The sequence below is a fragment of the Catharus ustulatus genome, chromosome 3 (genome assembly GCF_009819885.2).
Source record: "Catharus ustulatus isolate bCatUst1 chromosome 3, bCatUst1.pri.v2, whole genome shotgun sequence".
NCBI lineage: Eukaryota > Metazoa > Chordata > Aves > Passeriformes > Turdidae > Catharus > Catharus ustulatus.
In genome coordinates, this window is record NC_046223.1 from 18,779,684 (window position 1) to 18,792,892 (window position 13,209).

The 13,209-nt window shown below is 38.6% G+C and overlaps 1 protein-coding gene across 3 annotated transcripts in view; it reads left to right on the forward strand.

Moving 5' to 3' along the window:
* TMEM63A (transmembrane protein 63A) overlaps positions 1-13,209 on the forward strand; it is a 29,401-nt gene that overhangs the window by 955 nt on the left and 15,237 nt on the right. For 2 of the 3 annotated variants that reach the window (XM_033054568.1, XM_033054569.1), the window contains exons 2-13: positions 3-344; positions 1,076-1,228; positions 3,118-3,197; positions 4,673-4,736; positions 5,872-5,909; positions 7,023-7,165; positions 8,784-8,835; positions 9,993-10,101; positions 10,478-10,548; positions 11,254-11,334; positions 11,959-12,082; positions 12,435-12,568. In XM_033054568.1, the coding sequence (XP_032910459.1) occupies positions 243-344; positions 1,076-1,228; positions 3,118-3,197; positions 4,673-4,736; positions 5,872-5,909; positions 7,023-7,165; positions 8,784-8,835; positions 9,993-10,101; positions 10,478-10,548; positions 11,254-11,334; positions 11,959-12,082; positions 12,435-12,568 (1,151 nt within the window). In that variant the 5' untranslated portion in view covers positions 3-242. Of the gene's footprint in view, positions 1-2; positions 345-1,031; positions 1,229-3,117; positions 3,198-4,672; positions 4,737-5,871; positions 5,910-7,022; positions 7,166-8,783; positions 8,836-9,992; positions 10,102-10,477; positions 10,549-11,253; positions 11,335-11,958; positions 12,083-12,434; positions 12,569-13,209 lie in introns of those variants that run through there. The other variant, XM_033054570.1, reaches the window with a different exon arrangement.

Below are 13,209 nucleotides of genomic sequence, written 5' to 3' on the forward strand. Positions count from 1 at the left end.
AGCATCCAGAATAGTGCTGTCATCAGAGACACGTGCATTCCTCTTAGAGGCACGACATCCCAAAAGTTTGTCCCTGGACCTGTGTGATGAGGACCTGCAATATTTGCTTTTGAAGGATTGAGCTTTTTTTTTCGAGGAGTGGTTTCTCTGTGAATTCATCAGTCAAAAGTGTGTTCTGCATGAAGCAGTACTTGGGAATCAGCAAGTTAATAAGATCCAAGAAAGGAAATGTTTGAAGTGGAATGCCCCCAAAAAAACGAGCAATTACCTGCACTGATAAAAAGAACTTTGTATCAATAGCCAAATCTCGCGCATTCTTGTATGGTACTACATTATCTGATCAGGTCAGTTGACTAAAATGAAGTGGATGGCTATTCTCTGAGAAATACTCTGTTCTTTCTTCTTTGTGTCATACTATAATTACCGTGCTGTCTTTTCAGCTGAATTATTTTGCAAAAGGAAAATCACCCAATATTCCAAGAACAAAAAGGAACTTGGATATTTGTGCAGTAGTTCTGTAGAATTAGTGGTGAATTCATTAATGATCTCAAGGTTTTGACATTTAAATACAAAGTTCACAAGTTGGTGTTTCACACATGCTCATCAACTAGGAGCAAAATCTTCAAATTCCTGTTGTTGGAATATGTAATGCCCTATGTGATTCCTAGAATCACAGTCCAGGCTGGAATATGCAGTTTGATGTTACAGATTAAATGATAAGGACATTTTTTTGGGAGGGATCTTCTGCTGTTGTCCTCAGATGTCTGTAGAGGATGTGGTTCACTAGATGTCTGGAATTCTTGTATGGGTACTACTGGTAGCTGAACCTGCCAGTTATTGCAAAATATTTCATATGTGAAGGGAAGAGATTGTCAAGGGCAGCTTCTTTTCCAAAGTGGTTTTCTGGTTGCATTTTCCTGCCCTTTTGGTACTTGTAGTATTAGTATATCTCACAAATACCAACCAGGCTTTTTGCAAGTTGGTTTCACCATTTATTTATTTTATTTTTGTTGTTTTTTTATCTTTTAAAGGGATAGACAAAATGAACCCTTTCTATTTTCTGGGTTTTGGACAGTCTCATCTAGGCTTCTTCGGGAACAGGAGCGGACCTTTCAACAGAACAAATGAGAGTTACTGCTACAGCACTGCCCAGGGCAGCACAGTGCTCCAGGGGGTAACTTTTGGTGGAATCCCAACTGTCCTGCTGCTTGATGTAACCTTCTTTTTTGTAAGCCCAGTTTTCTATTTCTTGTACTGAAAGTACTTCTCAAAAGTTAGATTGTTCTCTTATTTGTCGGGTTGGAATTTGGTTTCTGAGAATGTTCAGAATAAGAAATGAGTTGAGGCCATCCTGGGATCATCAAAGTGCTTTAAGTATGCATAAATATTTGCATACACATGGGATGGTGGTGTCACTGGATGTTGGATGTGTAGATGTAGGCAGAGTGCAGTTTTACAGGATCTGTGTGTGGAGTCAGTGAATTTTGTGATCGTAGCTCAAATTTTCATGTTTTATCTTAACTGCAAGAACACTTGGGTTTAAGTGCTGGGTACATTTTCAGGAAAAGCGGATGCCATTACTGGTTTGGTTGTGAAATGACAGATTTTCCATATTGTATTGCCTTTTGTAAAACCAGCTTTTTAGAAGTTAGATTTCCTGAAGCTGTAGATGAAGATGAAATAATGTGTTAACCAGCTCAGTCTTGACGAAAGGTGGAATATGATTAGTGGCTGTCTGGAGGCTCCAGGGCAAGCCTGAAACTGCACTAAAACTTGTGATTTTTTTTTGTAAGCTTGGTCTAGGTGCTCTTCAGTCACAAGAAACAGGGCTGCAGACTGGCAAATTGACCTGAGAAGAGGGTCTGTGGTGGTAAAATAGACTAAAGGGATAACAGTTTCTGAGTTCTAGAAATCTACTGTAAAGAAATTTAAAGTACCTGTGGTCTGAGCTGGTCGTTTGTAGGAATTTAGAGGATATTCCTCAAAGTTATATAGTAACATTCTTTGCTGTTGATTTGCTGCAGGCTGCCAGAAATCCATTTTCTGAGGATGTACAGTATTTACAGCTCTGTGACCAATGGCAGAGTATTTAATAACAATTAGTTGAAGTGCCTAAGTGAAAAAAGTTACTTTTTTTTTTTAAAGCTGGGGCTCAATTTTAAGGCACTGAATCTGCTTTTAAGTTCCTTGCTGAGCTCTGCACTCAAACAGGGTTAGGTAGAGAGTGGGTGCAGTGCAGAAAGCTCTTCTCTTCTTCAAGTACCAAGCACTTACAGTTATTTATCAACTCCTGTATTCTTATTTTCATGACGTTTTTACTGCATATCCTTTTAGCAACTGTCAGTTGATGGGTTTCTGTTACGTTGTTTCTAGGCTGGTTTCCAAAGGAGGTGAGGTTTATATATTTCATTGTATTCCCATTTTTATCTAATAACTGTAGAATGCTATAGCCAATTTCAACCAAAGTTGTGAAGAATCTAGAGAACTTTCCTGCTTGCACCAAGTTTAATGACCAGATGAAGGAGGAAGATCTAAATTAATCCTCCCTGTTAGGAAGAAGGCTCACATAAGAAGGTTATATTCGTTGTGAAATGTGGAAGTTAGCTGTATAATCTTGACACAGAGATAATCTGGACCTGTGTCCTGGCTGGCCAGTCAGTATGTGATCCCAGTAAGTTACATCACTAGCACCACTTTCCAGCCAAACAGGTATGGGATGGAGGAGGAACCAGAAAGTGAGGGTGTATGCTGCATATGCATAGAAAACAGGCCTTGTAACTTCATTGCTTTCTGCAGAGCAATGTGTTTCTTAAAAAAAAAAAAAAAAAAATTATTCTATGAAATACTCAGTGATGGAGCTTTTTTCTTGTTTCCTCCATCCCTTTCAAAAAGGGGAAGTACAAGGGTCAGATTAAAAGTACATTGCCTAGATCAGAGATAGGTAGTTTTGGTTCCAGACAGGTTGGTCTGTAGCATGGCCACCACTGAGTTGGTTGGCATATCATAATTGATTTAGGAGCTAGGATAGCATTTTTGGTCAGTTCTTACACACCTAAGAATGATTATTTTGAAAGAGGAAAAATAAATATTTTAATATCTTCTTTTTTTATTTTCTAGATTTTAATATTACTGTTTTCCATTATAAGGAAGAGATTCTGGGACTATGGTCGTGTTGCTCTGGTGTCAGAAGTTGAGAGGTAAAAAATATATGCAATCAGAGTGACTTGTTGAAACCATTTGGGGAGAGGGAAGGGAAGTACAGTAAATATGGCTTATATGAGGTGCATTTGTATCAATTAGATATGTTTGTAATCACATGCACTTGTTTATTAAAAATACCCTCACACTGTGTTGTGTGAAATACACCCCCCTCAGAGAGTTACTGTCCCTGGTTTCAGCCATAAGTCCTGTGTTTCCATTGCCATGAATTTCATCTTACAGCTGTGAGTTAAGGAAGTGGAGGTAAGGAAATAGGCTGCTTGTCTGCTGTCATGCTGTACATTGATGTTTGCAGTGTGCTTCTGTACAGAGGGATATTAAACTTCTTGTTTGTCTTGGCTCAAGCCCAGCATATTCACAGAGGTCCCTGTGCACAGCCTGTGCCACAAAATCTCCCAAGGGTTCAAAAATAAAAACTTTCACAGGTTTCTGAAATTCTTCGCTGATTTTTAGTAATATTTCAAATGACCTTTTGATTTTATTTTTTTTTCTGTAGGATGATATGTTGTGATATTTAAAACCTAAGCTGTCTGTGTGTGAAGTAGGGAAACTTTAACAGTGAACCTCTTCCTGGTGCAGTCAAGTTGTGGTAAATCCACAACTGAGCAACAGGAAAACTCAAAGCCTGTCTTTAGGTGTAATCTATGGACAGTTGTGAAAGATAGATTATGTAAAATAAAATTGGCAATAACTGAGAAGGCTTTAATCCAACTGGCTGAGGCAACAATCATGAAGATGTGCTGTGGGGGCATGGGACCAACAGGCTGGAGCAATCAGACACCCAGGAGCCTGTGTTTTTGTCCTGCTGGACTGTGAACTGAACCTGCTGCCCAAAATTACAGAGACACTAGGAACACAGTCCATTCTCACAGGTGTCCTCCTGTAATTACCATTGCAACATTTCTTTTCAGCAACAAACTGAACTCTGCTACTTTTGAGGGTTGCAGAGTTTCTAAATGTTTTGAGCCTTGCTGCAGGACTGTTTGCTGTGAGTAGGTGGCTTTGCAGGGATTTAGTTGTGGGGAGAAATTGTGAGAAATTGAGAAATTGTGATAAATGAAGAAAGGTGGAGGGAAAAGCAGTGATGTGTTGTAGAGAGGAATATCCAAACAGGAAGCCAGCTTGCAAATCTGGTGCTGGCTAGGCTCCCAAACCTGTGTTGCATTCTGTTACATCACTGTGGTTTGACTATCATGATAAAATGTTATTTTCTTTCAAGCTGAGTTACATGCTTTCATGTGGGGAACTCGGGTGTCCTCTCTGTTCAACACGAGACATACACAAGTTACTATAATCAAGCATGTGCTACAGGGTGAAAACCACAACTTTCATAAATGCAGAAGTGTGTTTGTACTACATCCCTCAATCATAATTGTTGGAAGTTGAAATAATTCTGTAGAACTCCGTCATCTGTTGTTAAACATACTTAAAGGCATAATTTAATGTGTTTTAGTGAATCGAGGTATAACCGTTTGTCAACATCATCATCAGTACCTGAAGATCTTGAATATGACAAGGTAAGTATTCTAGATAACACTTTCTGAATGGAATCTGCTGTCATTTGCTATTCCATATAGTCCAATGAACCATCATTAAACTGGAAGTTCTTGTCTATGCAAAAAATTACAACGCATTGTTAACTGTGTTTTTATAGAACCATGCATTATCTCTGTTTCCTGACAAACTATTGCCATGTCATAAAACCAGTATTTTGAGTCATTGTTTGTAAGTCTGGTTTGTTGGTTTTTGGTTTTGTTTTTTAATTTAGAGAGGGACTATATATTAGTGTTTTAAAGGGGGACAGGAGAGTGAAAAAAAGACTAACAAATAATTTGTACTGGGATAGCAGTCCAAAAAGTTACATTGTGTTCACATTGCAAATAATACCTAGTTGCTCTTTACAGTGCTTTGTTTTCCTCACAGTATTGAAAAAAACTGGATGCAAATGTGAGGCTAATAATAGTGTTATGTACTCTTAATAATCAAACTGGTTTGGAGTGGAGGGTAGTATTTTGGCGAAACTTTTAACTGCCTCCCTCCATGGTCTTTCTGAAGTTGTTGAATTGGTACACCTCTATAATTTTGTGTTGTAACTTCAGAATGAACCATGCAAGAGTTGTCCAGTGGTGGCATCCTAAGTTTTCAACATTTTATATATGCATGCATTGACTTAATATCTAGCCTTGCAGTTTATTATTTGTGTGAGCATCAAAAGCATGATGGTGTTTGGTCAGGGTTGCTCTGCCATTTGTGTACTTCATCTTTTTAAAACCCTAAAGCAACTTTAACTGTTGTGTAACACGTGTTTATTTAGTTGGATAATGCTCGCTTGAAAGAAGAGCCCTTTTGAGAGAGGAGGGTTTTTTTTGAACCATAGGGGGAGGCTCAGTGAGATGTGAATTCTGCTATCCAGTTTCATTGGGGGGTTTGTAAACCTGTATAAGAAGCCTTTCTGTTAATGTAATCACAGCAGTGTTTTTAACAAGCATTTAACTAATTAACTTGCATTAGACCCTTGTATGTCAGAGCAAAGAAACTACCAGCTTTTTGGCTAAGAGGTTGTCTTAATAGAAAGACTTGTCTTAATTGGATGGATTAGACTCTATTTTTTTGTATGTCAGCTCCTAAAAACTTCTTTTGTTTTATTTATAGGGGTTTTGTTCTTGGATTACAGCTGCTTTTCGGATGCAGTAAGTATATGAAACAAAAGCAGTGGTTTGTTTTGGTCTTTTTTAATTTATAAAGATGGTTTTAATTCAAAAATTTTGAGGTTATTTCCCCCTTTGAGTAGATAGAATTTTAATACAAGTGCTGATACAGGTGCCTCTGGCTGGTTGAAAAAAGGAAGTGAAAACAAGGTCAACCAATGGGAATATTTTTGCAGGATACAGTTGTCCTGCTAGCCACCTGGGACTTCCCAGTCTTGGGACAGCCTGTGAATCTGAGTGAATCCATAGCATTTATATGGTTTCAGAGCTAATAACTGCACCCTAGGATTTTACTTTTCAAAGACTACCCTGTGTGTGTTTCCCTGTTTGAAGCCAGTAAAGCTCCAGGCAGGCAGTGGGATTTCCCTGGAAGGGTTTCTGTGGAGAACTGGTGGTTTAATTGGGACTGGAATTGACTAACTAGGGAAAGTCTATTCCAATGTTTCTCAGAAACTGAATGTTAGACATGTGAAGTGTGTTATGTCTCTTGGGGCTCAGTAGATCATGACTTTAAAAATCAGTTTCTGGTTTGGATACACTGAAATATGAATGGGGTGGAAGTTAAGCTTGTCTTTCTCCATTTTTGCTAGTTCAGTTCCTTTCTTTTCAAAGTTCTCCTATTCTAATGATCTAATCCGTTGACAGTGGAGGGATGGTGAAAGTTCATTCCAAAGCCTTTTATATCTCCTGTTACCTGGGTGTCATAAGAGTGAGGTGGTTCTCACAGGGAGGCTTTATGGAGATGAGTACTGTCACTAATCTTAAATCTGGAGAGCTAGGCTTTTGACTGGCATAAAGCAGGAGGTCACAGCAAAAGACTTTGACCTCTTATAGTCCAAAAGAATTTGGATTCTTATTTGCTTTTCAGATTATTGTTTCAATCTTAAATTCCCTAATGTTAAGTTTTGTATGGTGGTATTGCACAAGAAAAATGCACTTTTGGAACCTGAATTTACACGTGAGAGAACACAGCCATTTGGAAAGCCAGTAGGGATTGATGGGGATGTCACTGAGTAGAGTGAGGATTTAATGTGTATTCATAAACCACCCAAGAAGGCTAAGTAAGCTGACCATGTGCTTTTCTGTCTGATGCAGTGATGATGAGATTCACGAGAGGTGTGGTGAAGATGCCATCCATTACCTCGCCTTCCAGCGTCACATCATCTGCTTGCTGATTGCTATCAGCATTTTGTCCGTGTGTGTCATACTGCCTGTCAACCTGTCAGGTGATCTGCTTGGTAAGAATTTATTTTTTGGTAGTAAAAACTCTTTAAGTATTTTTTTGGTGAAGTTTATAAGGTGGTATTTTAACCACTGTGGTGGGTTGACTCTAGCTGGATGCTGTCTTCACAAACTACTGCACCAGAGGTCACTCTTCTACAGGGTGCAGTCCTTCATGCACAGCATGGGTCCCACCAGGAAACCTGCTCCAGCATGGGCTCCTCTCTCCATGGGTCCACAGGTCTCTACCAGGACCCTCCTCCAGCACAGCCTTCCTCAGCATCCTCTCAGGCATCCACCTTCTCCAGTGTGGGTCTTTTCCACAGGCTGCAGGTGGATCTCTGCATCCCCATGGTTCTCCACCATGGGCTGCAGGGGAACCTCAGCTCTGGTGCCTGAAGCACCTCCTGCTCCTCCTTCTGCACTGACCTTGGTGTCTGTAGAGTTGTTCCTCTCACATATTCTCGCTCTGCTCTTCTCTGTCTGCAGTTAGATCTTCATGTTTCTTGCAATAGTCTAGTCCTGATTGTCTTCCAGTGTGGCACCTACAAATACAATAATCACGTCCTCTGGTCTGCCATTCAGTTTGCTGGTGGGAAACCTGAGTTCTTTGAGTGAGATCTCTGTTAAACCTTCTGTTTATAGAGTCTTCCATTTTTGATTATGAGCCTTTACAATCCTGTTTCATAACTGACTTTGTATCAGTCTCGTCAAGATCATGTTTACAGCGCTATTGATGGTTTTTAAGAACTTTGTGACATAGCTCATGTCGGTAATAGGATACATTGTACCTTTTCCTTTTTGTGTTGTTTCCCTGTGGAACTTCCATCTCTGACCTCCCTTTATGAGCTCTTTCTTGGTAATTCTTTGTTTATATTAATAGCAGCTTTTTATTAAAGCAGGACAATATAACTTCCGTTTTTCTGCCTTAACCTTTGTGAGTCTAGGAAATACAGCAGAAACCAAAAGTTTAGTATTCTCTCCCCTTCTTCATCCTCTTCCACTGTAAGCTGGTTTTGTGCATTTGCACTTCTTTCAGTTGTGATGACTTAACTTGCAATGTGGTTTAACAGTCTGGGCTAGAAGGACTTTTTAGCTTTCTAGATACACTTGACTCCTTTTCCTTTACAATAATTCACTCAATTTTCCCTCACTTGCGTTATCATTTTTTAAAATACTTGACATCTAGAGAAAAAATGTCATGTAAACCCATTTTTGACCTTATCAAAGTTGTCAGCACTGTTTTGTCAACACTGAATTAATGCAGCTTAACAGCCTGAGATAAGAAGTCAGTTAAGATGGAAGAAAAATGTGAAGGAGATACGTTCAATCCCTAAGCACTGTTGTTAATGGACTTGGAGGGAGAAAGGGAGGTGCTTCAAAGATTGAGTGTTTAGATTGTCAAAACACTCTACTGTTTTTCTTGATGACTTGAATGTGGACTGTTTTTTTCCAACTTTAAAATACAGGACAGAGTAAACCAGCGTTGATTATGATTCTAAATCTCTTTATCAATGAACTTGCTCAGTGTTAAAAAGAAATATATCAACTTCTTTAAAAAATAGAATAAAAGCTGACTTTCTAACAGGATGTGTTGCATCAGTTAATTTTCATACTTGTTCTTGTTCTCCTTAGATAAAGATCCTTATAGTTTTGGAAGAACAACTATAGTAAACTTACAAACTAGGTAAGTAAGTCTTGCAGAGTCCCTCTCTGCTGGTATCTGTTTCCTGCCATGGTCTCTAAACACAAAAAATTGATATTTACAGCATGGCTCATAGGGTTGGAATAACTTAGGCCCCCTCCATCAGTTGAAAGTGGGATATATCCTGCTTCAGGCTGTGCACAGAGTGCTGATAAGAAATCTTGAGACTGGGCTTCTGGTCTCTCAACTCTCACTTCTTACAGCACATATTTCTCTTGGCTAATGACTACACACCCAGTGTTATTATTTTCAGAAATTTCCCCACTAAAGGAAACCATGCTTGAGAAGGAAGGTAAAGCTGATGGCTTTACTGGAATGTGTACCTGGGATGATTTAAATTCCCTTATATTAGATTTATGTGTGTGCATATTTCTCCCATCTGAGATTACAATTGAAATAACTTCTTTGTGTTTTTAAAAGTATGTAAAATGGTTGAAGTACAAAGCTGCAAAAATCTTCTGATTTGTTCTTGGTCAATCTACATCCATCCCTGGCACTATATCCAATAGAATTTCTGGGGTTTTTTAACCATGTTGTGAAACCAAGTAACAAAGGGGGATTTTTTTTACTTTGTTGGGGTTTTTTTAATCTATAAAATAGGTTCCTGTATTTTAGTTAATTGCAATTATTAATGCTCTTCACAAAACTGAAGAGCTCTTTAACGAAACAGAATTTCTGTAAGCTTTGAAGAAGGAACAATCATAAAAGCAAAATTTGCTCCCTATATGAGGCTGTTTTCAATTTGAGTAAGGATTGTGTTCAAGGAGAGTTTAATTATGCACTCAGCACACAGTAAATAATAAAGTAAATAACAAAATTTTTGGCAAATAGCATCATATGTCCTCTATGTCATCTGAATGAGAAAATGAAAACCAAACACTGCCCAAATATGCCCATGTCATAGAGTATCTGTTTTCTTTTTAGCTCCATGACCCATAGAATTTTATGAGCAGCAAATAATCCTGTTGGCTATCCAAGGCATCTGCATAGGTGTGACTGACTGCTAGGAACTGCCTTTTTTGTTTCTTGTTTTGTGTTCAGTGTGAGGTTTTGATCTGATTATCATTTTGACAGCTGCTTGTATCAGTTGGACAATTGATTCTTCCTGTTTCTCATATTCCTGATGTTTTGTTCAACAGCAATAATCTTCTTTGGCTGCACACAGTTTTTGCTGTTGTTTACCTGATTTTGACAGTTGTCTTCATGAGGCATCACATGAAGTATGTCACATATAGAGAAGAAAACATAGTAAGTATCTGTATTGGAGTGAAAAAAGTGTATTTGCCAATGGATAATGCTAAAAAAGCAAATTGTTAAGGTACCCCCTGCATGCTAGAATGTGACATAAATTGAAGGAGTTTACTGAAAGCAATGCTCTGGGTGAATTGGGAAAATGGACAGAGAGAACGGGGTTGGGGAGGGATTTGTGAAATTTTGCTGTAACTTATTACCAATGTAGAAGGTGCTGTCTCAAATCAACGAGCTCCCACCAAAATCAGAATTACCTACCCTTTTTCTTGCTCTACTACACAGCTAATTGTGCTGTGTCTTGGTCTTCTTTATATTCTTGTTTTCTCTTTTGTAATGTGGTTTATCAAAATGTAACTTGCATTTTCTCTCCCAGGTTAAGTGCACATTGTTCATAACTGGTCTTCCAAAAAACGCGAGTGAAGAGACGGTACAAAACCATTTCACGTAAGTTCCATACTTGAGTAATAACATTGGAGTAATACAGTGGTTTGGGTTGGAAGGGACATTAAAGATCATCCAGTTCCAATTCCCTGCCATGGACAGGGACACCTCCCACTAGACCAGGTTGCTCAGGGCCCCATCTAACATGGCCCTGAACAATTCCAGTTATGGAGCATCCACAGCTTCTCTGGGCAACCTGTGCCAGGGCCTCACCACACTCATAGTAAAGAAGTTCCTCCTAATATCTAATCTAATCTAAACCTGTTCTCTTTCAGTCTGAAGTCATTCTCCCTTATCCTTGTAAAATGTTTCTTTCCATCTTAGTTTAGGAATGGATAGGAGATGTAAAATTGTCCCGGTAGTTTTCCCTGCCCAAGCAGATCAGTTTTTTTTAATTTTGCACTGTTTAAAATTCAGAAAAGACTGTATTTCAATGAAGTTAGATAGCTGATCTTAAAATCAGAATTTAAGAAACTGTCTGTGTATCCACACCTTCCATTCATGCCCCTGCACAACTTTTACTTGGAATAAAGCTGTGCATCTTGTGTTGAGTAACTTCCAACAACTGTCTGTGGAAATCTCTGCTCTCTGATACCTCATTCAAAAATTAAGAGTGTTGAGATGTCAGGTAGATAACAGTGCTGCTCTTTGAAAGTTTCTTCATTGTACTTTCTGTTCTTACTGTTCTCATGTTCTGCTTCCTTTCAGGGATGCCTACCCGACTTGCACTGTGCTGGAGGTCCAGCTGTGTTACGATGTAGCCAAGCTTATTAACCTTTTCAAAAAAAGGTACTTGTTTTTGTAGCCCACACCAGTTTAGCATAATTTTACTAGTCTTTTACTTAATCAACAAGTACCAACAGTACTAACCTGCTGCATCTTAAAGATGGATTCTGCTCTTCAAGTTCTGGTCTTGACTTCAGCTAGATTCAGCTGTGTTTTAAAGGGGTTTATGGGGTTCAGCCCATCTCTTGGTGTGATATGTTGTGTGTTGCCTAAGCTAAGTTTTGACTTGCTGATTATTTATGTATGTATGTACTTAGTTATTTATAGACAGGCAGTGCAAAGTGAAAAACTGAACTATTGAATTAATAACTCTGTTAACTCTGCTTCTTTGGCCAGAGGTGCTGATCACAGGAGAGACAAGTGTTATCTTCTGGGCTCTCAAAAATAGCATGGGGTTGTTCTTTTTCCTGGAACCTCACTACAAGTGTAGGCTGTATAATGATATTACAGACTTGCAAATAAACTATATAAGTGACCAAAATAAACTGCATGTAAATATCTTTGGTGACTGATACTTTTGCTATCAATCCTTGGCATAATTTTTTCCTCCCAGGGATTATAATCTTTTTAAGATTGGTGTTGATACTGTTTTCTTACAAAGTGTTATGGATTTATTTTTCTGTGCAGGAAACAAGCAGAAAAAAGCCTGATTTACTATGAACACTTGCATCAGAAATATGGCAAGAGGGTCCAAATCAACCCTAAGCCATGTGGTCAATTCTGCTGCTGCGAAGTGAGAGGATGTGAAAGGGTAAGATATTGTGTTCTTTTTTAGTTATGGCTTATTAGAAGAGTAGAAAATAGTTTTTGTGTCATGTTTCATTGACCTTTGGAAAATTCTTTATTCATTTATTACCCATAGCTCATCTGCTATGTTCTTGTACTGCATAGAAAAGGAATTCCCTGACACTTTTGAAATGTAATCTTAGTGCACAAACAGAAGTACAAGAAAATCTTCCTGTTTGTCTTTGCCTTGATCAGACATGATTTGTAATTTGTGGGAGTGGCATGGGGAGGGGTGACTATGGTTTGTGTAAGCTCTGTGTTAATGAGGATATTGGCCATCTGGTACTTGCATGTAACAGCCATCAATTTCCCCACAGGAGGATGCTGTAGATTATTATACCAAAGTTAGAAATGAACTTGAGGAAGAATATTCAAAAGAGGAACAAGTTGTTCATAATAACCCACTGGGAATGGCTTTTGTAACATTTCAAGAGAAATCCATGGCAACCTAGTAAGTTTTGTCTGTTGTCTTGCTTGTTCTCTGTATACTAAAATAATAAAACTGATCTCTTGTTTGTGTTCCTTGTTTGCTTATGTTGGTTCTTCCTTTCTTCTTTTTCACCATTCTGTGGATTTGCTCTGCTTTGCTTTTTGGTAAGTTTTCCATAAATGTGTTTTAGCCTCTATGCTTTGAATGAAGAAATTATCTAAGGGACTAAAAGGCTTGGGACATGTAATGGGATAAAGAGCCTTTCTCTTCTGTGTGGGATCCAGTCCATCAGTATAGGTTAATAGGAGGCCAGACTAATTGGTTCTTGAATATGAGTTACTGACATCTCTGTTTCCTACTGTGCAAATGGCCCAATTACCAAACTATCAGAGTGGGCACAAATTGCACTGCCAATTGTCATCTCAGCAGTAGTGTCAGTGAGGGACTGGCCACAGGTGATAGATGCACATATTCTGTACATCTCTTACCTGTTGTTACAGATGTATGTGTAGACCTAATGGCAGAAGTTGTTCTGTGCTTTTATTCAGTTATTTGCAGAGAAAAATGTGTGTAGCCTCTCATGTTTTGTTGGCACTTTGTGAGCATCTTTTGCTAACACAAAGTGGGTCAAGGGGAGCAGAATAATATTTGTATTATAGCAT